The sequence below is a fragment of the Anomaloglossus baeobatrachus genome, chromosome 8 (assembly GCF_048569485.1).
Source record: "Anomaloglossus baeobatrachus isolate aAnoBae1 chromosome 8, aAnoBae1.hap1, whole genome shotgun sequence".
NCBI lineage: Eukaryota > Metazoa > Chordata > Amphibia > Anura > Aromobatidae > Anomaloglossus > Anomaloglossus baeobatrachus.
This window is the reverse complement of record NC_134360.1, coordinates 11,022,348-11,046,558: the sequence shown is the minus strand read 5'-3', so window position 1 is coordinate 11,046,558 and position 24,211 is coordinate 11,022,348. Positions and strand designations below refer to the sequence as shown.

Sequence of the window (24,211 nt, the reverse complement as noted above, 5' to 3'; positions counted from 1 at the left end):
TCCACTTCAATGGGACATGCTTGCCAATGGGTTGGGGAGTCGACGTCCCTAGACAGGAACGTTTCCCTTCTCAGACGGTCATGGAGTCCATGCGTCAGATCAATGTTCTGGAAATCTGGGCAGTGTATCTTGCCCTGCAAGCCTTCCAGCAGTGGCTGGAAGGAAAACAGATCCGAATTCAGTCGGACAATTCCACAGCGGTGGCAGACATCGCCCACCAAGGCGGAACACGCATCGCCAAGCCTACCTGGCAATCCGGCGGATTCTGATGTGGGTGGGGGACAGAGCATCCACCATATCCGCAGTTCACATCCCGGGCGTAGGAAATTGGGAAGCAGACTTCTTCAGTCGCCTGGGTATGGACGCAGGGGAATGGCCTCTGCACCCAGAATGGTGTCAGGCAATCTGTAGCCGCTGGGGGATGCCGGACGTCGACCTAATGGCGTCTCGACATAACAACAAGGTCCCGATTTGCATGGCGCGGTCTCACGAGCAAAGAGCTCTGGCGGCAGGCGCCTTAGTTCAGGATTGGTCGCAGTTCCAGCTACCCTATGTGTTCTACCTCTGGCACTGTTGCCAGAGTGCTACGCAAGCTTAGCTCCGCTTGCCGCCGCGCCATCCTCGTCGTCCCAGACTGGCCGAGGAGGTCGTGGTTCCCGGATCTGGGGCATCTCACGGTCGGCCAACCGTGGGCACTCTCAGACCGGCCAGACTTACTGTCCCAAGGGCCGTTTTTTCCACTGAATTCTACGGCCCTGATCCTGACTGTGTGGCCATCGAGTCCGGGATTCTAGCGTCTTCAGGATTATCTCAAGTCGTCATTGCCACCATGAGACGGGCTAGGAAGCTGACGTCTGCCAGGATCTACCACAAGACGTGGAAGATATTCTTCTCTTAGCGCTCTGCTCAGGGAGTGTCTCCCTGGACATTTGCATTGCCTACTTTTCCTTCCTTCCTGCAATCTGGTTTGGGAAAAGGTTTGTCGCTCGGCTCCCTTAACGGACGAGTCCCAGCGCTGTCTGTATTCTTTCAGAATCGCATAGTACGACTTCCTCAGGTACGCACGTTCCTGCAGGGGGTTGGTCGCATTCTCCCTCCGTACAAGGGGCCGTTAGACCCATGGGATCTGCACAGGGTACTTATTGCTCTCCAGGAGCCGCCCTTGGGGCCTCTGAGGGATGTTTTTTCACTTTCTCGACTGTCACAGAAAGTGGCTTTTTTGGTAACGGTCACGTCTCTTCAGAGAGTGTCCGAGCTAGCAGCGCGGTCATCCAAAGCTCCTTTCCTGGTGTTTCACCAAGACAAGGTAGTGCTGCGCCTGATTACGGGGTTTCTCCCTAAGGTGGTATCCCCCTTTTCATCTCAGTCAGGATATCTCCTTACCGTCTTTTTGTCCTCATCCAGTTCATCGATATGACTTGGATTTGCATTTGTTGGATCTGATGAGAGCGCTCAGAATCTACTTTTCCCGCACGGCGCCCCTGCGCCGCTCGGATGCACTCTTTATACTTGTCGCTGGTCAGCGCAAAGGGTCGCAGGCTTCCAAAGCCACCCTGGCTCGATGGATCAAGGAACCAATTCTTGAAGCCTACCGTTCTACTGAGCTTCCGGTTCCATCAGGGCTGAAGGCCCATTCTACCAGAGCCGTGGGTGCGTCCTGGGCATTACGACACCAGGCTACGGCTCAACAGGTGTGCCAGGCAGCTACCTGGTCGAGTCTGCACACTTTCACCAAACATTATCAGGTGCATACCTATGCTTCGGCGGATGCCAGCCTAGGTAGAAGAGTCCTGCAGGCGGCAGTTGCCTCCCCGTAGGGGAGGGCTGTCTTTGCAGCTCTAACATGAGGTATTTCTTTACCCACCCAGGGACAGCTTTTGGACGTCCCAATCGTCTGGGTCTCCCAATGGAGCGCCGAAGAAGAAGGGAATTTTGTTACTTACCGTAAATTCCTTTTCTTCTAGCTCCTATTGGGAGACCCAGCACCTGCCCTGTTGTCCTTCGGGATTTTTGGGTTGGTTTTTTGGGTCCACATGTTGTTCATGTTGAATGGTTTTCAGTTCTCCGATGTTACTTCGGAGTGAATTTGTTTAAACCAGTTATTGGCTTTCCTCCTTCTTGCTTTTGCACTAAAACTGGTGAGCCAGTGATCCCACTGGGGGTGTATAGCCAGAAGGGGAGGGGCCTTACACTTTTTAGTGTAATGCTTTGTGTGGCCTCCGGAGGCAGTAGCTATACACCCAATCGTCTGGGTCTCCCAATAGGAGCTAGAAGAAAAGGAATTTACGGTAAGTAACAAAATTCCCTTCTTCTCAGTCGCCAGGGCATGGACGCAGGGGAATGGTCCCTTCACCCGGACGTGTTTCAGGAGATCTGTTGCCGCTGGGGGATGCCGGACGTCGACCTAATGGCGTCACGGCACAACAACAAGGTCCCAACATTCATGGCTCGATCTCAAGATCACAGAGCTCTGGCGGCAGACGCCTTAGTTCAGGATTGGTCGCAGTTTCAGCTTCCTTATGTGTTTCCTCCTCTGGCTCTGTTGCCCATAGTGTTACGCAAGATAAGGGCCGACTGCCGCCGCGCCATCCTCGTCGCTCCAGACTGGCCGAGGAGGTCGTGGTACCCGGATCTGTGGCATCTCACGGTCGGCCAACCGTGGGCACTGCCAGACCGACCAGATTTGCTATCTCAAGGGCCGTTTTTCCATCTGAATTCTGCGGCCCTCAACCTGACTGTGTGGCCATTGAGTCCTGGATCCTAGCGTCTTCAGGATTATCTCAAGAGGTCATTGCCACTATGAGACAGGCTAGGAAACCAACGTCCGCCAAGATTTCCTCCCTAAGGTGGTATCCCCTTTTCATCTCAATCAGGACATCTCCTTACCCTCGTTTTGTCCTCATCCAGTTCACCAATGTGAAAAGGATTTGCACTTGTTAGATCTGGTGAGAGCACTCAGACTCTACATTTCTCGTACGGCGCCCCTGCGCCGCTCCGATGCACTCTTTGTCCTTGTCGCTGGCCAGCGTAAAGGGACACAAGCTTCCAAATCAACCCTGGCTCGGTGGATCAAGGAACCAATTCTCGAAGCTTACCGTTCCTCGGGGCTTCCGGTTCCCTCAGGACTGAAGGCCCATTCTACCAGGGCCGTGGGAGCGTCCTGGGCCTTGCGACACCAGGCTACGGCTCAGCAGGTGTGTCAGGCAGCTACCTGGTCGAGCCTGCACACTTTCACGAAACACTATCAGGTGCATACCTATGCTTCGGCAGAGGCCAGCCTAGGTAGGCGAGTCCTTCAGGCGGCAGTTGCCCACCTGTAGGACGGAGCCGTTACGGCTCTATTATGAGGTATTATTTACCCACCCAGGGACTGCTTTTGGACGTCCCAATTGTCTGGGTCTCCCAATTAGGAGCGACAAAGAAGAAGGGAATTTTGTTTACTTACCGTAAATTCCTTTTCTTCTAGCTCCAATTGGGAGACCCAGCACCCGCCCCTGTTTTTGTATACACATGTTGTTCATGTTGAATGGTTTCAGTTCTCCGATATTCCTTCGGATTGAATTTACTTTAAACCAGTTTATAATTTTTTCCTCCTTCTGGCTTTTGCACCAAAACTGAGGAGCCCGTAGCAGTACGGGGGGTGTATAGGCTGAAGGGGAGGGGCTTTACACTTTTAGTGTAATACTTTGTGTGGCCTCCGGAGGCATAGCTATACACCCAATTGTCTGGGTCTCCCAATTGGAGCTAGAAGAAAAGGAATTTACGGTAAGTAAACAAAATTCCCTTCTTTTTGTTCCGTGTGTTTCACCGGCTGTTGTTAGTAGTCAGAGTTCCGGTTATTCCGAGTTTTACTCTATCTCTACTTATGGGTGGATGTCCTCCTTCAGCTTTTGCACTGAACTGGGTAGATTGTCATCCAGGGGGTGTATATAGCCCGGAGGGAGGAGCTACACGTTTGAGTGTAGTACTTTGTGTGTCCTCCGGAGGCAGAAGCTATACACCAATGGTTTGGGTCTCCCATGTCGGAACTATAAGAAAAAGAATTTACGGTAAGTAAACAAAATTCTCTTTTTTTTTTCACTTCCCATGACCTAAACGTTAGATTCTGGTTGGCGTGCACTCAGTCAGGGTGGAGGTGCTGGTAGAGGGAATGATAATCCCACGTAGTCAATTTCTCAAAAATCACTGCACTCAGATGTAATTTGCAATGGTGTTCAAAATGTATTAAAAACGTGGAACAAACAGTAGGTGGTGCCGGGAAAAAGCGACGAGTGCCCTTTGCACAGCATACCCGAGTGACACTGAACAAGACCTATCGGGGTCGAAACGTTGTTTCGTTGCTTATTCCCGTTACCACCTACTGTTTGTTCCATGTATTTGTTAATGCATTTTGAACACCATTGCAGACTACGGTCAGGTTTGGATTCGGAGACCCCTGGCCGGTCCGTGCCCGGACACATGGACGATGTGTTATGCTGCATTCACACATCCAATTTGAAGTAGCAGAAACGCCTTTTAAAGGGACAGTATCGCGTTTTTTTATTTTTGTATTAAAAATAGTGATTCTGAAATCAAGTATTTCTAATACAAAATGAAAATCGTAGCTTATTTAATTTTTATGTAATTCTAATTTTACTGTATGCACTGAGGGCCATGTTGGATGTGCTGTGTGTAACGACAGTTACTCACTCCTTTTATGGCAGCCCCTGTGCATAGAGAATAGTGGTCGCTATCTGACCCTAATGTTTAACGTTACAGTGGGCGTATGCTGTGACCTGGACGCGCCCCCTGGGCTGTCCAGATCATAGCAGAGGGAGGAGTTGAGCGCCATCATCGTGGAGCTCACAGCGTATGCTGTTTGCTCCACTTCACCCCTGTCAACCGCCGGGATGTCTGAGTACAGGCCGCCTCCCCTCCCCTGCCCCCGTTACCGATGACACCGCCTCCCTCCGCTCTCCCCAGCCCCCGCTACTGCTACAGCTAGTGCCGCCCCTCGCCGTTCCCGTCTCCGCTGACACGCACCCCATCCCTCCGCTCTCCCCAGCCCCCGTTACTGCTACCGCCGCCCCTCCCCCTGCCGTTACCGTCTCCGATGACACTTCCTCCCTCCGCTCTCCGCAGCCACTGCTCTGCTCGCCGCTGCTGTGTATGTGTGTGCCCGTGCCCCACTGCATGCGAGTACCGCCGCTGATGCTGTCTGCACGGCTGTGTATTATCCTCTCCTGTTTGATACTATCTGCTGAGCCGTGCATCTATCTAATCCTCTCTTGGGTGATACACAGCTCAGCAGACAGCATCACCCAGGACAGGATTAGATACACAGCTCATCAGACAGTATCTAATCCTGTCCTGGGTGATGCTGTCTGATGAGCTGTGTATCTAATCCTGTCCTGGGTGATGCTGTCTGCTGAGCTGTGTATCTAATCCTCTCCTGGGTGATGCGGTCTGCACGGCCGTGTATCTAATCCTGTCCTGGGTGATGCGGTCTGCACGGCCGTGTATCTAATCCTGTCCTGGGTGATGCGGTCTGCACGGACGTGTATCTAATCCTGGTCTGGGTGATGCGGTCTGCACGGCCGTGTATCTAATCCTGGCCTGGGTGATGCGGTCTGCACGGCCGTGTATCTAATCCTGGCCTGGGTGATGCGGTCTGCACGGCCGTGTATCTAATTCTGGCCTGGGTGATGCGGTCTGCACGGCCGTGTAACTAATCCTGGCCTGGGTGATGCGGTCTGCACGGCCGTGTAACTAATCCTGGCCTGGGTGATGCGGTCTGCACGGCCGTGTATCTAATCCTGGCCTGGGTGATACTCCTGCTGTCCTTGGTGACACTTTAGACATTTCTGGTCACCAGGAAAATGGCTGTGCATTGTGTCCCTACATGTCATTCTCTGTTATCCTTTGTAAACGCTCAGATTGGGAGGTGGAGGCGACATCACACACAGGAGAGCAGACTCTGCCCACTTTACTGCAAGCTGTAACGTGAGCTTTTTCCTACAGTGGGATTTCTGTAGGATTTCAGAAGCTGCTCCCCCTAGTGTTTAACAGTGGAAACAGTGGAAAATATTAAACTTTTTAATTTTTTTTTTTACATTTTGCTCAATTAAAAAAAGAAAATAATATTTAAACAAAACATTAAATTATTACTTTACATTTTCTTTGTCGCTCCATTGGGAGACCCAGACAATTGGGTGTATAGCTTCTGCCTCCAGAGGCCACACAAAGTATTACACTTTAAAAAGTGTAACCCCTCCCCTCTGCCTATACACCCTCCCGTGCATCACGGGCTCCTCAGTTTTATGCTTTGTGTTGAAGGAGGCACACATTCACTCAAGCTCCCATTTTAGTCAGCAGCAGCTGCTGATTGTATTGGATGGAAGAAAAGAGGGCCCCCAACAGGGCCCCCGGCATGCTCTCTTCTCACCCCACTAAGTCGGCGGTGCTGTTAAGGTTGAGGTACCCATTGCGGGTACAAAGGCTGGAGCCACATGCCGTTTTTCCTTCCCCATCCCTTAGAGGCTCTGGGAGAAGTGGGATCCTAACCGGTCACCATTCACTGGGACCGGGCTCCCTCCGCAGCCCCTGGGGGAATCTGCCGGACAGGAGACTGGGTATCATCAGGGACAGGCCCTGCATCTAAAAGGTACTCTGTGTCCCCTTGGGGACGGTGCATGGAGCGCCTGTGTTACAGACGCTGCAGCGGCTGCTGTTTTTTTGTGACGACCGGGACTACCGTGCCGACCGCGCCTGTTTGCCGGCCGCGTTATTAAATTTAGTCCCCGGCTTCTGCGGCCTAGTGCCATAACTCCCGCCCCCGGGCCTGCCAGTCAGGGGTAAGGGCGGGACGGTCGACTGGACGTCGGCAGTGAGGGCTGGAGCATACTTGGGTGTCCTCCTCCCCCCTCACTGATCACTGTGGGGCACCAGATTCCCGCACTTTATTAGTCACCGCCCACGGCTCCCTCCTCCCCTGAGAGCTCTGGCAGCCATTGTTATAATCACTTCTGCCGGTGGAGGATTTCAGAACGAGCTCTGCAGCTCTGGGAGGCCCAGGCAGGGAATCTGGTGGACACACAACCGCTTTGGGCGGTCGGTAAGCCACACCGGTTACCCGGTGCTGGCCCCCCTTGGGTGCCGAAGTGTGTATATATATATATATATATATATATATATATATATATATATATATATATATATATATATATATATATATATATATATATATATATATATATATATATATATATATATATATATATATATATATATATATATATATATATATATATATATATATATATATATATAATCTCTTTGTATACATTTCTCTGTTCGGCCGCATGGTTTTGCTTTTGGCTATATACCCTCACTGATCACTCTCAGAGGAGACAACAGCATGTCGTCCGCAAAGAGCAAGGGTGCCAAGGCACAGGCTTATTTTGCAACCTGTACCTCTTGTGCGGCTATGTTACCTGCAGGTTCCACCTACCCTCACTGTGTGCAATGCTCGGCCCCTGTGGCACTCACTCAGCCGGAGCCTCGGGCACTGGTGGGGCCCTCGGCTCAGGTAGAACCGCCGGCTTCTACTGTCCAGGTGGCAGGGACAGAATTTGCAGTTTTGGCTGAGAAACTCTCTGAGTCGCTTTCACAATCCATGGCTCAGTCTATGGACAAATGGTCTGCCAAGCTACTAGAAGCCTTGCAGTCCAGATCGGTAACACAGGCCCCGGGCACTGTGAGTTCATCGCCCCCAGGCCCCTCTCGGTCGGCGCAGCAGAGTGCTCCTGGGGTGACACCTAGGTCCCACGGGGAGGACTCCGACACGGACCGCAGTCCCAGACCGGCTAAGCGGGCTCGCTGGGAACCTTCCCCGACTTCATCACGCTGTTCGGGGTCTCAGCATGAGGACTCTCTGGAGGATGAAGCGGAGGTCGCAGCTCAGGGCTCTGATCCTGACGTTGCTCTCAATCTTGATACACCTGAAGGGGACGCCATAGTAAATGACCTTATAGCGTCCATCAACCAGGTGCTAGATCTTTCTCCCCCAACTCCACCTATAGAGGAGTCTGCTTCGCAGCAGGAGAAACACCAGTTTAGGTTTCCCAAACGTACACGGAGTGCGTTTTTCGATCACTCTAACTTCAGAGATGCTGTCCAGAAGCACAGAGCATTTCCGGACAAGCGCTTTACTAAGCGCCTTAATGACACACGTTACCCCTTCCCCTCTGACGTAGTTAAGGGTTGGGCTCAGTGTCCCAAGGTGGATCCTCCAGTCTCCAGACTGGCGGCTAGATCCGTAGTATCAGTGGCAAGATGGTTCATCGCTCAAGGATGCCACTGACAGGCAAATAGAGCTCCTGATGAAATCCATCTATGAAGCCACAGGCACGTCTTTTGCTCCGTCCTTTGCAGCCGTGTGGGCGCTCCAAGCTATCTCAGCTTGTCTGTCTGAGATTAATGCGGTCACACGTACCTCTGCTCCGCAAGTTGTGTCTTTGACTTCTCAGGCGTCGGCCTTTTCGTCCTACGCCATGAACGCCGTCCTGGACTCTGCGAGCCGTACAGCGGTAGCGTCCGCCAACTCGGTGGCAGTCCGCAGGGCCATGTGGCTACGCGAATGGAAGGCAGACTCTGCTTCCAAGAAGTTCTTAACCGGTTTGCCATTTTCTGGCGACCGTTTGTTTGGCGAGCAATTGGATGAAATTATTAAACAATCCAAGGGAAAGGACTCGTCCTTACCCCAGTCCAAACCAAACAAACCTCAGCAACGAAAAATTCAATCGAGGTTTCGGTCCTTTCGGCCCTCAGCCAGGTCCCAATCTTCCACGTCCAACAGGTCAGAGAAGGGCCAGAGGAACTCTTTTGCATGGCGGTCTAAGTCACGTCCTCCAAAGACCGCCGGAGGAACCGCCTCCAAGGCGGCCTCCTCATGACTTTCGGCCTCCCCAAACCGCATCCTCGGTCGGTGGCAGGCTCTCCCGCTTTTGCGACGCCTGGTGGTCACATGTCCAAGACCGATGGGTGAGAGACATTCTGTCTCACGGTTACAGGATAGAGCTCAGCTCTCGTCCTCCGACTCGTTTCTTCAGAACATCTCCGCCCCCCGAGCGAGCCGATGCACTTTTTCAGGCGGTGAACACTCTGAAGGCAGAAGGAGTTGTGATCCCCGTTCCCCTTCAAGAACGTGGTCGCGGTTTTTACTCCAACTTGTTCGTGGTGCCAAAGAAGGAACTGATCATTCCGCCTCGTTCTGGACCTCAAACTGCTCAACAGACACGTGAGAACCAGACGGTTCCGGATGGAATCTCTCCGCTCTGTCATCGCCTCGATGTCCCAAGGAGACTTCCTAGCATCAATCGACATCAGGGATGCTTATCTCCATGTGCCGATTGCACCAGAGCATCAACGCTTCCTGCGTTTCGCCATCGGGGACGAACACCTTCAGTTCGTGGCACTGCCTTTCGGCCTGGCGACAGCCCCACGGGTCTTCACCAAGGTCATGGCATCCGTGGTGGCGGTCCTACACTCTCAGGGCCACTCGGTGATCCCTTACTTAGACGATCTCCTAGTCAAGGCACCCTCCCGGGTGGCATGTCAACGCAGCCTGACCATTGCGCTGGAGACTCTCCAGAGGTTCGGGTGGATCATCAATTTCCCAAAGTCAAAATTGACACCGACCCAATCACTGACTTACCTCGGGATGGAGTTTCATACTCTCTCAGCGATAGTGAAGCTTCCGCTGGACAAACAGCGTTCGCTGCAGACAGGGGTGCACTCTCTCCTTCGGGCCCAGTCACACCCCTTGAGGCGCCTCATGCACTTCCTGGGGAAGATGGTGGCAGCAATGGAGGCAGTTCCCTTTGCGCAGTTTCATCTGCGTCCACTTCAATGGGACATTCTCCGCAAATGGGACAGGAGGTCGACGTCCCTAGACAGGAACGTCTCTCTTTCACTGGCAGCCAAAACCTCTCTTCAGTGGTGGCTTCTTCCCACTTCTTTGTCGAAGGGAAAATCCTTCCTGCCCCCATCCTGGGCTGTGGTCACGACGGACGCGAGTCTGTCAGGGTGGGGAGCGGTCTTCCTCCACCACAGGGCTCAGGGAACCTGGACTCCGACAGAGTCCTCCCTTCAGATCAATGTTCTGGAGATAAGGGCAGTGTATCTAGCCCTAAAGGCGTTCCATCGGTGGCTGGAGGGCAGGCAGATCCGCATACAGTCGGACAACGCCACGGCGGTCGCGTACATCAACCACCAGGGCGGCACACGCAGTCGTCAAGCCTTCCAAGAAGTTCGGCGGATTCTGCTGTGGGCGGAAGCCACAGCCTCCACCATCTCCGCAGTTCACATCCCGGCCGTAGAAAACTGGGAAGCAGACTTTCTCAGTCGCCAGGGCATGGACGCAGGGGAATGGTCTCTTCACCCGGACGTGTTTCAAGAGATCTGTTGCCGCTGGGGAACGCCGGACGTCGACCTCATGGCGTCTCGGCACAACCACAAAGTCCCGGCATTCATGGCACGGTCTCAAGATCACAGAGCTCTGGCGGCGGACGCATTAGTTCAGGATTGGTCGCAGTTTCGACTGCCTTATGTATTTCCTCCTCTGGCAATGCTGCCCAGAGTGTTACGCAAGATCAGGTCCGACTGCCGTCGCGCCATCCTCGTCGCTCCAGACTTGCCGAGGAGGTTGTGGTACCCGGATCTGTGGCACCTCACGGTGGGTCAACTGTGGGCACTCCCAGACCGTCCAGACTTGCTGTCTCAAGGGCCATTTTTCCATCTGAATTCTGCGGCCCTCAACCTGACTGTGTGGCCATTGAGTCCTGGCTCCTAGCGTCCTCAGGGTTATCTCAAGATGTCATTGCCACTATGAGACAAGCCAGGAAACCAACGTCCGCCAAGATCTATCACAGGGCTTGGAGGATCTTCTTATCCTGGTGCGCTGATCAGGGTTTTACCCCTGGCCGTTTGCCTTACCCACTTTTCTTTCTTTCCTTCAATCCGGAATGGACAAGGGTTTGTCTCTCGGCTCTCTCAAGGGACAAGTATTGGCGCTTTCCGTGTTTTTTCAAAAGCGTCTAGCCAGGCTTCCGCAGGTCCGCACGTTCCTGCAGGGAGTTTGCCACATAGTCCCACCTTACAAACGTCCGCTGGAACCCTGGGACCTTAACAGGGTGCTAACGGCTCTTCAGAAACCACCTTTCGAGCCGATGAGGGATGTCTCTCTATCACGCCTTTCGCAGAAGGTGGCCTTCCTAGTGGCAGTCACATCACTTCGGAGAGTGTCTGAGCTAGCAGCGCTGTCATGCAAAACCTCCTTCCTGGTGTTTCACCAGGATAAGGTGGTTCTGCGTCCGGTCCCGGAATTTCTCCCTAAGGTGGTATCCCCTTTTCATCTCAATCAGGATATCTCCTTACCTTCTTTTTGCCCTCATCCAGTTCACCAATGTGAAAAGGATTTGCACTTGTTAGATCTCGTGAGAGCACTCCGGCTCTACATTTCTCGCACGGCGCCCCTGCGCCGTTCTGATGCGCTCTTTGTCCTTGTCACTGGCCAGCGTAAGGGGTCGCAGGCTTCCAAGTCAACCTTGGCTCGGTGGATCAAGGAACCGATACTTGAAGCCTACCGATCTTCTGGGCTTCCGATTCCTTCAGGGCTGAAAGCCCATTCTACCAGAGCCGTGGGTGCATCCTGGGCATTGCGGCACCAGGCTACGGCTCAGCAGGTGTGTCAGGCAGCTACGTGGTCTAGTCTGCACACTTTCACGAAACACTATCAGGTGCATGCCTATGCTTCGGCGGATGCCAGTCTAGGTAGGCGAGTCCTTCAGGCGGCGGTTGCCCACCTGTAAGAGGGGGCCGTTGCGGCTCTTTTTTATTGAGGTATTCTTTTACCCACCCAGGGACTGCTTTTGGACGTCCCAATTGTCTGGGTCTCCCAATGGAGCGACAAAGAAGGGAATTTTGTTTACTTACCGTAAATTCCTTTTCTTCTAGCTCCTATTGGGAGACCCAGCACCCGCCCCTGTGCCCTTCGGGCTGTTGTTTTTTTGTGTACACATGTTGTTCATGTTGAATTGTTCTTTTGGTTCATGGTTTCAGTTCTCCGAACATCCTTCGGATTGAATTTACCTTAGACCAATTTATAAGTTTCCTCCTTCCTGCTTTTGCACCAAAACTGAGGGGCCCGTGATGCACGGGAGGGTGTATAGGCAGAGGGGAGGGGTTACACTTTTTACAGTGTAATACTTTGTGTGGCCTCCGGAGGCAGAAGCTATACACCCAATTGTCTGGGTCTCCCAATAGGAGCTAGAAGAAAAGGAATTTACGGTAAGTAAACAAAATTCCCTTCTTTTCAGGTATTTAATTTTTTTTTTTTCTGACGATACATTTTCCTTTAAATTTGCAAATAGAAGAGGAATAATTGTAATATTTCTCTAAAGCCTCTGCTGCTCTTCTTCTTTCCGTGCAGGCTGTGTCTCGCCTACGGTGGCTCGGACGTCACGCGCTGCTTCTTCTGGCTGATGCAGAGAGCGGGATTTCCTTACCGAGAGTGCCAGCTGTCTAATCGCCTGGACAGTCTCCTCCTACAGCAGCTTAAAGAGACATACACGCACCTGGACCAGGTAGGCAGCAAGTTACACCTTATGTACCTGCAGATTTGCTGCAGTTATTCTTGCATTGAAACAAAAATTATAATAAAAGTGTATTCTGTCCACACTGAAAAAGACAATGGTTTTCGTTCAGAAAACCCGCTATTGTCGTAGGGGGTATTACACCGGAAAACCGCCACAAGGAAAAGTGTAGATCATGCCTCATTTGAGCACTAATTTGCGACTACTTAACTTTAGCTGTAGAATATGGAAGTATACAACAGTCCAGGAGCTGTTGCCTTTGTGGCACGCAGACTGGCCAGACACTAAAGCCCCCCTATACATTAGATAGCCGCTGGCCGAGCCCCGGTTCTGCTGATCGTTCAGCCAGCGGCTATGTCGGCCATTGCCCCCATACACAGGAGCGCTCATCAGACATGACTGCCGGCGGCTTATCACTTGTAGAGCAAAAGGGTCATCAGTCGGAGAAGTATCGGCCAAACGCAACCCATTTCGGAGGGTTCGGCCAACGTTGTCCTAATGTCTATAAGGGCCTCTGTCTGTTCTGGCGTCTGACGCTCTGATCTTAACCAAGTCCCATTGTTTTGTTGACGGCTCAGAGCTGGTTTCCAGATCAGCCAATGTTCTTTGTGAAGCACATGACCCGGTCTTCAGGCTGGTAGATTTCACACCATGTTCACACTCGGGGCATTTGTCACTTAGTAAGCTGGTTATTGAGCCTAAAGACCCCCATATTACATAAACGAAGGTCGTCCGAGCCGGACAATAACCATCTAATGTGAACAGAGGCCTCCAGCGTTTCCAGGAGAGATCGTGTCGGGGAGAGAGGAATGCGGCCTCAGGACATTGGCAGACAATACTTATTTATTTTTTTTCCAGTGGAATATCTGCTGCCAGAAGAGTCCATCACCGACTGTCATAGGGAACACCTGAGCGCTCAGCCGGGCATCGCTGTGTATGGGGGGGGCATCGAGAGAGGGAACACATGAGCGCTCAGCCGGGCATCGCTGTGTATGGGGGAGGCATCGAGAGAGGGAACAAAGATAGCGAAATTGTAAAATAAAAATATATTCTCTTTAAATTGGGTATTGATAGTAAAAGGTTTTTTTAAAAAAAACATCGTTTTTTGGTGACTCATTCCTTTTAATAAGTTTTTCCGGTCAGCCATAAGAATATACATAGAGGTTATAGTAATGCAATCTATTATCTATTAGTGATGAGCAATGCTAGTGCCCGCCCATGACTAGTTACCAGTACTAAGCACTCGAGCATGGTAGTGCCCGCCCATGACTAGTTACCAGTACTGAGCACCCGAGCATGGTAGTGCCCGCCCATGACTAGTTACCAGTACTAAGCACTCGAGCATGGTAGTGCCCGCCCATGACTAGTTACCAGTACTGAGCGCCTGAGCATGGTAGTGCCCGCCCATGACTAGTTACCAGTACTGAGCACCCGAGCATGGTAGTGCCCGCTCATCACTAGTTACCAGTACTGAGCACCTGAGCATGGTAGTGCCCGCTCATCACTAGTTACCAGTACTGAGCACCCGAGTATGGTAGTGCCCGCTCATCACTAGTTACCAGTACTGAGCACCTGAGCATGGTAGTGCCCGCTCATCACTAGTTACCAGGACTGAGCACCCGAGCATGGTAGTGCCCGCTCATCACTAGTTACCAGGACTGAGCACCCAAGCATGGTAGTGCCCGCTCATCACTAGTTACCATGACTGAGCACCCGAGCATGGTAGTGCCCGCTCATCACTAGTTACCAGGACTGAGCACCCGAGCATGGTAGTGCCCGCTCATCACTAGTTACCAGGACTGAGCACCCGAGCATGGTAGTGCCCGCTCATCACTAGTTACCAGTACTGAGCACCTGAGCATGGTAGTGCCCGCTCATCACTAGTTACCAGTACCGAGCATGGTAGTGCCTGCTCATCACTAGTTACCAGTACTAAGCACCCGAGCATGGTAGTGCCCGCTCATCACTAGTTACCAGTACTAAGCACCCGAGCATGGTAGTGCCCGCTCATCACTAGTTACCAGTACTGAGCACCTGAGCATGGTAGTGCCCACTCATCACTAGTTACCAGTACTAAGCACCCGAGCATGGTAGTGCCCGCTCATCACTAGTTACCAGTACTGAGCACCTGAGCATGGTAGTGCCCGCTCATCACTAGTTACCAGGACTGAGCACCCGAGCATGGTTGTGCCCGCTCATCACTAGTTAACAGGACTGAGCACCCGAGCATGGTTGTGCCCGCTCATCACTAGTTACCAGGACTGAGCACCCGAGCATGGTAGTGCCCGCTCATCACTAGTTACCAGTACAGATCACCTGAGCATGGTAGTGCCCGCTCATCACTAGTTACCAGTACAGATCACCTGAGCATGGTAGTGCCCGCTCATCACTAGTTACCAGTACAGATCACCTGAGCATGGTAGTGCCCGCTCATCACTAGTTACCAGTACTGAGCACCCGAGCATGGTAGTGCTCGCTCATCACTAGTTACCAGTACAGAGCACCCGAGCATGGTAGTGCCCGCTCATCACTACAATCTGTGTATAATTGTCTTTGTCTGCGTTTCTTCAGGACGTTTGTGGGCTGCAGGATCATGAGTTTCAGGTGCGTCATCCAGATTCTCCGGCCTTATTGTACCAAATGCGACTGGGAGATGAGAAACTTCAGGTAAGAGCACATAATTAAATGTATCATTGTATTTGAATTCTCATTTGTTTTATACATTGTGGTGTTTATTTTCATTTATGTAAATATTATTTATTTCCTCCTTTTGATTAGTATATGATCTCCAGTGGATCCTTTTGTCTCCGCTCACATTTGATTTTCTTTTTTACAGTGGTTGTAATCATGTGATTGCCATTAATGTAATGTTTGGGGTTTGTTATTTTTTTGTTTTTTTTATGACTGGTAACGCCACATATTGATCACGCTTGGCATCCTGCAGGCCCCGATGGCTCTGTTTTATCCGGCCACCTTTGGAATTGTTGGCCAGAAAATGACCTATTTGCAGCACAGATCACAGGGAGACCCCGAAGATCCCCACGATGAGCATTATCTGCTGGCCACACAAAGCAAACAGGATCAGGTAGGACCAGTCTCCTGCATCGCTCACATGGTTGCAAAGTCTAATCCGAAAAGGCGACGGTTTGCTATTGTAAAGGATTAGATTTAAGACCCCCATAGACGATATCTGGTTAAACTTGCAGATACACGGTAAACAGTCTGTGTACGGGGGTTTCCTGACTCCTTTGACATGATGTCGGGGGAGGGGAGGATCCAATATGTCTAATTTCCAACTGGCGAGTGATAGCTGCCAGAAGAAGAATTGGCCACTTGACCGGTAGATGGCTATCTATGTCTATGGTGGAACAGACCAGATAGCGACATGAGTATTTCTGGGAATGAGTCAGATTTTCTCCAATGACATATTCAGCTCTGCTACATCTATGGGACATAATGAAAATGCGCCAGTTCAATTGTAACTTTACCTTTCTTTGTCGCTCCATTGGGAGACCCAGACAATTGGGTGTATAGCTTCTGCCTCCGGAGGCCACACAAAGTATTACACTTAAAAGTGTAAAGCCCCTCCCCTTCTGCCTATACACCCCCCGTGCATCACGGGCTCCTCAGTTTTTATGCTTTGTGCGAAGGAGGCAGACATCCACGCATAGCTCCACATCTTAGTCAGCAGCAGCTGCTGACTAGGTCGGATGGAAGAAAAGAGGGCCCATAACAGGGCCCCCAGCATGCTCCCTTCTCACCCCACTCTGGTCAGCGGTGCTGTTAAGGTTGAGGTACCCATTGCGGGTACACAGGCAGGAGCCACATGCTGTTTTCCTTCCCCATCCCTTAATGGGCTCTGGGTGAAGTGGGATCCTAATCGGTCTCCAGGCACAGGGGACCGTGCTCCCTCCGCAGCCCCTGGGGAATCTGCTGGACAGGAGCCGGGTATCGTCAGGGACAAGGCCCTGCTACTGTGAGGTACTCTGTGTCCCCCTGGGGGACCGCGCATGGAGCGCTTGTGCCATACACACTGCAGCACTGCTGGGTGTGTTAGTGCGCCGGGGACTACCGCGCCGGCCGCGCTTATTTGCCGGCCGCGCTTATAACTTTAGTCCCCGGCTTTTGCGGCCTAGTATCGCATATTCCCGCCCCCAGGCCTGCCAGTCAGGGGAAGGGCGGGACGCTGCACAGGACGTCAGCGCTGAGGGCTGGAGCATACTCTGTATCCTCCTCCCCCCTCACTCAGCTCAGTGGGGCATCAGATTCCCGCACTTTCTAGGGCACGCCCACGGCCCCCTCCTCCCCACAGAACGCCGGCAGCCATTCCTGTCAGCACTTCTGACGCTGGAGAGGAGAGACAACACGGCTCTGGGAGGCCCAGGCAGGGAATCTGGTGATCACACAACCGCTTTTAGCGGTCGGTAAGCAGCACCTGGGTGCTGGCCCCACTGAGTGCCGAAGTGTACATATATATATATATGCTTATATGCTATACATTTACACTGTATGGTCGCACTGTTGATTTTTGGCTATATACCCTCCTGGATTGTACTCAGAGGAGACAACAGCATGTCGTCCGCAAAAAGCAAGGGTGCCAAAGCACAGGCTTACTTTGCAACCTGTACCTCATGTGCGGCTATACTACCGGCAGGTTCCACCGATCCTCATTGTGTGCAATGCTCGGCCCCTGTGGCACTTACTCAGCCGGAGCCTCTGCTACTGGTGGCCCAGGTGGAACCACCTGCTACCACTGTCCAGGTGACAGGGACGGAGTTTGCAGTATTTGCTGACAAACTGTCTGAGAGTATGGATAAATGGTCTGCTAAGATACTAGAAGCCTTACAGTCCAGACCGGTGACTCAGGCCACGGGCACTGTTCAATCATTGACCCCAGGCCCCCCTCAATTGGAGCAGCAAAGTGCTCCTGGGGTGACCCATAGGTCCCAGGGTGAGGTCTCTGACACGGACCGCAGTCCCAGGCCGCCTAAGCGGGCTTGCTGGGAAATTCCCTCGACCTCATCACACTGTTCGGAGTCTCAGCAGGAGGACTCTCTGGATGATGAAGCGGAGGTAGCAGATCAGGATTCTGATCCTGAGGCCGCTCTCAACCTAGATACACCGGAAGGTGACGCCATAGTGAATGACCTTATAGCGACCATCAATCAGGTGTTGGATATTTCTCCCCCAGCTCCTCCAATTGAGGAGTCTGCTTCTCAGCAGGAGAAATTCCGTTTCAGGTTTCCCAAGCGTACATTGAGTACGTTTCTGGATCACTCTGACTTCAGAGAGGCAGTCCAGAAACACCGAGCTTGTCCAGATAAGCGTTTTTCCAAGCGCCTTAAGGATACACGTTATCCCTTCCCCCCTGACGTTGTCAAGGGCTGGACTCAGTGTCCCAAGGTGGATCCTCCTGTCTCCAGACTGGCGGCTAGATCCATAGTTGCAGTGGAAGATGGGGCTTCACTCAAGGATGCCACTGACAGACAGATGGAGCTATGGTTGAAATCCATCTATGAAGCTATCGGCGCGTCTTTTGCTCCAGCATTCGCAGCCGTATGGGCACTCCAAGCTATCTCAGCTTGTCATGCGCAGATTAATGCAGTCACACGTACGTCTGCTCCGCAAGTGGTGTCCTTAACCTCTCAGGCGTCGGCGTTTGCGTCCTACGCCATTAATGCTGTCCTGGACTCTACGAGCCGTACGGCGGTAGCATCCGCCAATTCGGTGGCAGTCCGCAGGGCCATGTGGCTACGTGAATGGAAGGCAGACTCTGCTTCCAAAAAGTTCTTAACCGGTTTGCCATTTTCTGGCGACCGTCTGTTTGGTGAGCGATTGGATGAAATCATTAAACAATCCAAGGAAAAGGACTCATCCTTACCCCAGTCCAAACCAAACAGACCTCAACCACGGAAGGTACAATCGAGGTTTCGGTCCTTTCGGTCCGCGGGCAGGTCTCAATTCTCCTCGTCCAAAAGGCCTCAGAAGGATCAGAGGAACTCCGATTCATGGCGGTCTAAGTCACGTCCTAAAAAGACCGCCGGGGGAACCGCTCCCAAAGCGGCCTCCTCATGACTTTCGGCCTCCCCAAACCGCATCCTCGGTCGGTGGCAGGCTTTCCCGCTTTTGCGACGCCTGGCTGCTACAGGTACAAGACCGTTGGCTGAGAGACATTCTGTCTCACGGTTACAGGATAGAGTTCAACTCTCGTCCTCCGACTCGGTTCTTCAGAACATCGCCGCCCCCCGAGCGAGCCGATGCTCTTCTTCAGGCGGTGTGCACTCTGAAGGCAGAAGGAGTGGTGATCCCTGTTCCTTTTCAGCAACAGGGTCACGGTTTTTACTCCAACTTGTTCGTGGTGCCGAAAAAGGACGGATCCTTCCGTCCTGTTCTGGACCTAAAACTGCTCAACAAACATGTAAAAACCAGGCGGTTCCGGATGGAATCGCTCCGCTCCGTCATCGCCTCAATGTCCCAAGGAGATTTTCTAGCATCAATCGACATCAAAGATGCTTATCTCCACGTACCGATTGCTCCAGAGCATCAGCGCTTCCTGCGTTTCGCCATAGGGGACGAACACCTTCAGTTCGCGGCACTGCCGTTCGGCCTGGCGACAGCCCCACGGGTCTTCACCAAGGTCATGGCAACAGTAGTAGCAGTTCTGCACTCTCAGGGACACTCGGTGATCCCTTACTTAGACGATCTGCTTGTCAAGGCACCCTCTCAAGTGGCATGCCAACACAGCCTGAGCATTGCTCTAGAGACTCTCCAGAGTTTCGGATGGATCATCAATTTTCCAAAGTCAAATCTGACACCGGCCCAATCACTGACATATCTTGGCATGGAGTTTCATACTCCTCTCAGCGATAGTGAAGCTTCCGCTGGACAAACAGCGTTCACTACAGACAGGGGTGCAATCTCTCCTTCATGGTCAGTCACACCCCTTGAGGCGCCTCATGCACTTCCTAGGGAAGATGGTAGCAGCAATGGAGGCAGTTCCTTTTGCGCAGTTTCATCTGCGTCCACTTCAATGGGACATTCTCCGCAAATGGGACAGGAAGTCGACGTCCCTCGACAGGAACGTCTCCCTTTCTCGGGCAGCCAAGGCTTCCCTTCAGTGGTGGCTTCTTCCCACTTCTCTGTCGAAGGGGAAATCATTCCTGCCCCCATCCTGGGCTGTGGTCACGACGGACGCGAGCCTGTCAGGGTGGGGAGCGGTCTTTCTCCACCACAGGGCTCAGGGTACTTGGACTCAGCCAGAGTCCTCCCTTCAGATCAATGTTCTGGAGATAAGGGCAGTGTATCTTGCCCTAAAGGCGTTCCAGCCGTGGCTGGAAGGCAAGCAGATCCGAATTCAGTCGGACAACTCCACAGCGGTGGCTTACATTAACCACCAAGGCGGAACACGCAGTCGGCAAGCCTTCCAGGAAGTCCGGCGGATTCTGCTATGGGTGGAAGCCACAGCCTCCACCATATCCGCAGTTCACATCCCGGGCGTAGAAAACTGAGAAGCAGACTTTCTCAGTCGCCAGGGCATGGACGCAGGGGAATGGTCCCTTCACCCGGACGTGTTTCAGGAGATCTGTTGCCGCTGGGGGATGCCGGACGTCGACCTAATGGCGTCCCGGCACAACAACAAGGTCCCGACATTCATGGCACGGTCTCAAGATCACAGAGCTCTGGCGGCAGACGCCTTAGTTCAGGATTGGTCGCAGTTTCAACTCCCTTATGTGTTCCCTCCTCTGGCACTGTTGCCCAGAGTGTTACGCAAGATCAGGTCCGACTGCCGCCGCGCCATCCTCGTTGCTCCAGACTGGCCGAGGAGGTCGTGGTACCCGGATCTGTGGCATCTCACGGTGGGCCAACCGTGGGCACTACCAGACCGACCAGACTTGCTGTCTCAAGGACCGTTTTTCCATCTGAATTCTGCGGCCCTCAACCTGACTGTGTGGCCATTGAGTCCTGGATCCTAGCGTCTTCAGGGTTATCTCAAGAGGTCATTGCCACTATGAGACAGGCTAGGAAACCAACGTCCGCCAAGATCTACCACAGGACGTGGAGGATATTCTTATCTTGGTGCTCTGATCAGGGTTTTTCTCCCTGGCCATTTGCCTTGCCCACTTTCCTTTCCTTCCTTCAATCCGGATTGGAAAAAGGTTTGTCGCTCGGCTCCCTTAAGGGACAAGTCTCAGCGCTCTCTGTGTTCTTTCAGAAGCGCCTAGCCAGACTTCCACAGGTCCGCACGTTCCTGCAGGGGGTTTGTCACATAGTCCCTCCTTACAAGCGGCCGTTAGAACCCTGGGATCTGAACAGGGTGCTGATGGCTCTTCAGAAACCACCTTTCGAGCCAATGAGGGATATTCCTCTCTCACGTCTTTCGCAGAAAGTGGCCTTCCTAGTAGCAGTCACATCACTTCGGAGAGTGTCTGAGCTAGCAGCGCTGTCATGCAAAGCCCCTTTCCTGGTGTTTCACCAGGACAAGGTGGTTCTGCGTCCGGTACCGGAATTTCTCCCTAAGGTGGTATCCCCCTTTCATCTCAATCAGGATATCTCCTTACCCTCTTTTTGTCCTCATCCAGTTCACCAATGTGAAAAGGATTTGCACTTGTTAGATCTGGTGAGAGCACTCAGACTCTACATTTCTCGTACGGCGCCCCTGCGCCGCTCGGATGCACTCTTTGTCCTTGTCGCTGGCCAGCGTAAAGGGTCACAGGCTTCCAAATCAACCCTGGCTCGGTGGATCAAGGAACCTATTCTCGAAGCCTACCGATCTTCTGGGCTTCCGGTTCCCTCAGGGCTAAGGGCCCATTCTACCAGAGCCATGGGTGCGTCCTGGGCCTTGCGGCACCAGGCTACGGCTCAGCAGGTGTGTCAGGCAGCTACCTGGTCGAGCCTGCACACTTTCACGAAACACTATCAGGTGCATACCTGTGCTTCGGCAGATGCCAGCCTAGGTAGGCGAGTCCTTCAGGCGGCGGTTGCCCACCTGTAGGAAGGGGCCGTTTTACGGCTCTATTTCGAGGTTTTACTTTACCCACCCAGGGACTGCTTTTGGACGTCCCAATTGTCTGGGTCTCCCAATGGAGCGACAAAGAAGAAGGGAATTTTGTTTACTTACCGTAAATTCCTTTTCTTCTAGCTCCTATTGGGAGACCCAGCACCCGCCCCTGTTCCCTTCGGGCTGTTGTTCTTTGTGTACACATGTTGTTCATGTTGAATGGTTTCAGTTCTCCGAAATTTCTTCGGATTGAATTTACTTTAAACCAATTTATAACTTTTCCTCCTTCTTGCTTTTGCACCAAAACTGAGGAGCCCGTGATGCACGGGGGGTGTATAGGCAGAAGGGAGGGGTTACACTTTTAAGTGTAATACTTTGTGTGGCCTCCGGAGGTCTCCCAATTGGAGCTAGAAGAAAAGGAATTTACGGTAAGTAAACAAAATTCCCTTCTTTCTTGAAAGTCCTCTAGGGCGGCTGCAGACCGGAAGGCCATGTCCAAACCCAGCATGTTCGATGATGCGCGGAGCCAGGACACGGAACGAGGGCACATGATGGAAGTGGAGCTCGGCCCGTCCCAGAGCGATGGCATGGGGCACAGCAACGACGGGGAGGAGACGTCTGCCGCTTTATACTCCAGGAAAACAATGGTGTCCCAGTTTGAAGGGAAAGCTCTGGGCCTGGACAAGGCGATTCTGCACAGCATTGATTGCTGCAGTAAGTCTTTGCCTGGGTTGCTGCTGTCTGTGCTTTTCTCATTCCCTCTGGTGTAATGTACAGTTATTTCTAGTAAATGTATAAAACACCAAACCTTACACGTATCCCCTGACAGTCAGCGATGGAGGGCTAGTTCTGCATTATCCGGAGGTGTAAACATGTCGGTGATCACCATATGAATGAACATAATGTACGTTTATATGGTGATGGTATCATTTATACCAGCAACAAATATTCATTATCGGTAGCACATCGCTGTGTGTATCCTGCTGATAACGGTGCTACATCTGGAGACGGGACCGATATACCGGCGATTATTCCGACCCATCATTGATCACTATGCGGTGTAAGTGACTTGTTGTACAGCCGATTGGTGCTCGTTAAGCTGCATTAATGGCTCAAGATCGGCACAAATAAATACACCGATACTCTGCATAGACGAATATATAAACCATATCTGCAGGGCCTGGTCAACATGTGTTGTCTTTGCTATATATTAGGCCTTGGTCCCATAGCCCCACCTGTATACATGTGAAAGAACAGTGTATAGTATGGATATATTGTCAGTGGGATCATTGGCAGGTATGTAGCGGTATAATTATACAGTGGCTCCAATCTCGCCAAGCAACTATAAGCTGGTTCTCGCTCTCCTGCTTCCAGTCCTATGACGTCTGGTGTTTGCCCCTCTGGATGAGTAAATAGGACACAGACTGTATACACATAAGTGAGAAGATCCCCTATTAGATTGTCATTCATTTTCAGTGGAAGGGCAGCGTGGGGTAAGGGGGGGTTAAAGTATTGGTAAAAGATGGAGGTCATTTAAAAAAAATGTAGTGCGTGTATAGCTATGAATACTATATAAGGCCCTGTGCGCACACTGCGGTTTTTGCTGCTGAAAAGGTGCAGTTTTTGTTCATAACCTTTTTGCAGTCCTTCTCCAGCAAAATGTATGGGAAAACCAAAATGCTGTGCACACACTGCCTTTTTCTTTGTCGCTCTATTGGGAGACCCAGACAATTGGGTGTATAGCTACTGCCTCCGGAGGCCACACAAAGTATTACACTTAAAAGTGTAAGGCCCCTCCCCTACTGCCTATACACCCCCCGTGGGATCACGGGCTCCTCAGTTTTCATGCTTTGTGCGAAGGAGGCACACATGCACGCATAGCTCCACTGTTTAGTCAGCAGCAGCTGCTGACTTTGTCGGATGGAAGAAAAGAGGGCCCATACTAGGGCCCCCAGCATGCTCCCTTCTCACCCCACTTTTGTTGGCGGTGTTAAGGTTGAGGTACCCATTGCGGGTACGGAGGCTGGAGCCGACATGCTGCTTTCCTTCCCCATCCCCTTAGGGCTCTGGGTGAAGTGGGATCCCATCGGTCTCCAGGCACAGGAGACCGTGCTCCGTCCACAGCCCCTGGGAATCTGCTGGACATGGAGCTGAGTATCGTCAGGGACAGGGCCCTGCTACATTAAGGTACTCTGGGTCCCCGTACAGATCGCGCACACACACCAGCATTGCTGGGTGTGTTAGTGCGCCGGGGACAGCAGCGCGGCGCGCTGGTGCTTTACTCACTACAGCTTTGCTGAGTGAGTTTCTGTATTAGGAACTGCCGCGCCGGCCGCGGCTGGCGGTTTTTTACACTGCGGCGCGGCTGGGACGTGTGGTGCGCCGGGGAACTTCCGCGCTGGCCGTGCTTATACGACGGCCACGCTTATAAATCGAGTCCCCGGCTTTTGCGGCCTAGTTCCGTTTCGTTCCCGCCCCCAGGCCTGCCAGTCAGGGGAAGGGCGGGACGCTGGTCAGAATGTCAGCGCTGAGGGCTGGAGTCTGCTTAGCATACTCCAACCCCCCTCACTAGGCACAGTGG

The 24,211-nt window shown here is 52.3% G+C and overlaps 1 protein-coding gene across 1 annotated transcript in view; it reads left to right on the top strand.

Annotated features, from left to right (window-relative positions):
- Nucleotides 1–24,211, top strand: part of ACTR8 (actin related protein 8) — an 87,437-nt gene that overhangs the window by 46,718 nt on the left and 16,508 nt on the right. Inside the window, exons 8-11 of the mRNA XM_075321300.1 lie at nucleotides 12,470–12,623; nucleotides 15,204–15,299; nucleotides 15,577–15,717; nucleotides 22,092–22,344. Of these exons, the coding sequence (XP_075177415.1) occupies nucleotides 12,470–12,623; nucleotides 15,204–15,299; nucleotides 15,577–15,717; nucleotides 22,092–22,344 (644 nt within the window). The remainder of the gene's footprint in view (nucleotides 1–12,469; nucleotides 12,624–15,203; nucleotides 15,300–15,576; nucleotides 15,718–22,091; nucleotides 22,345–24,211) is intronic.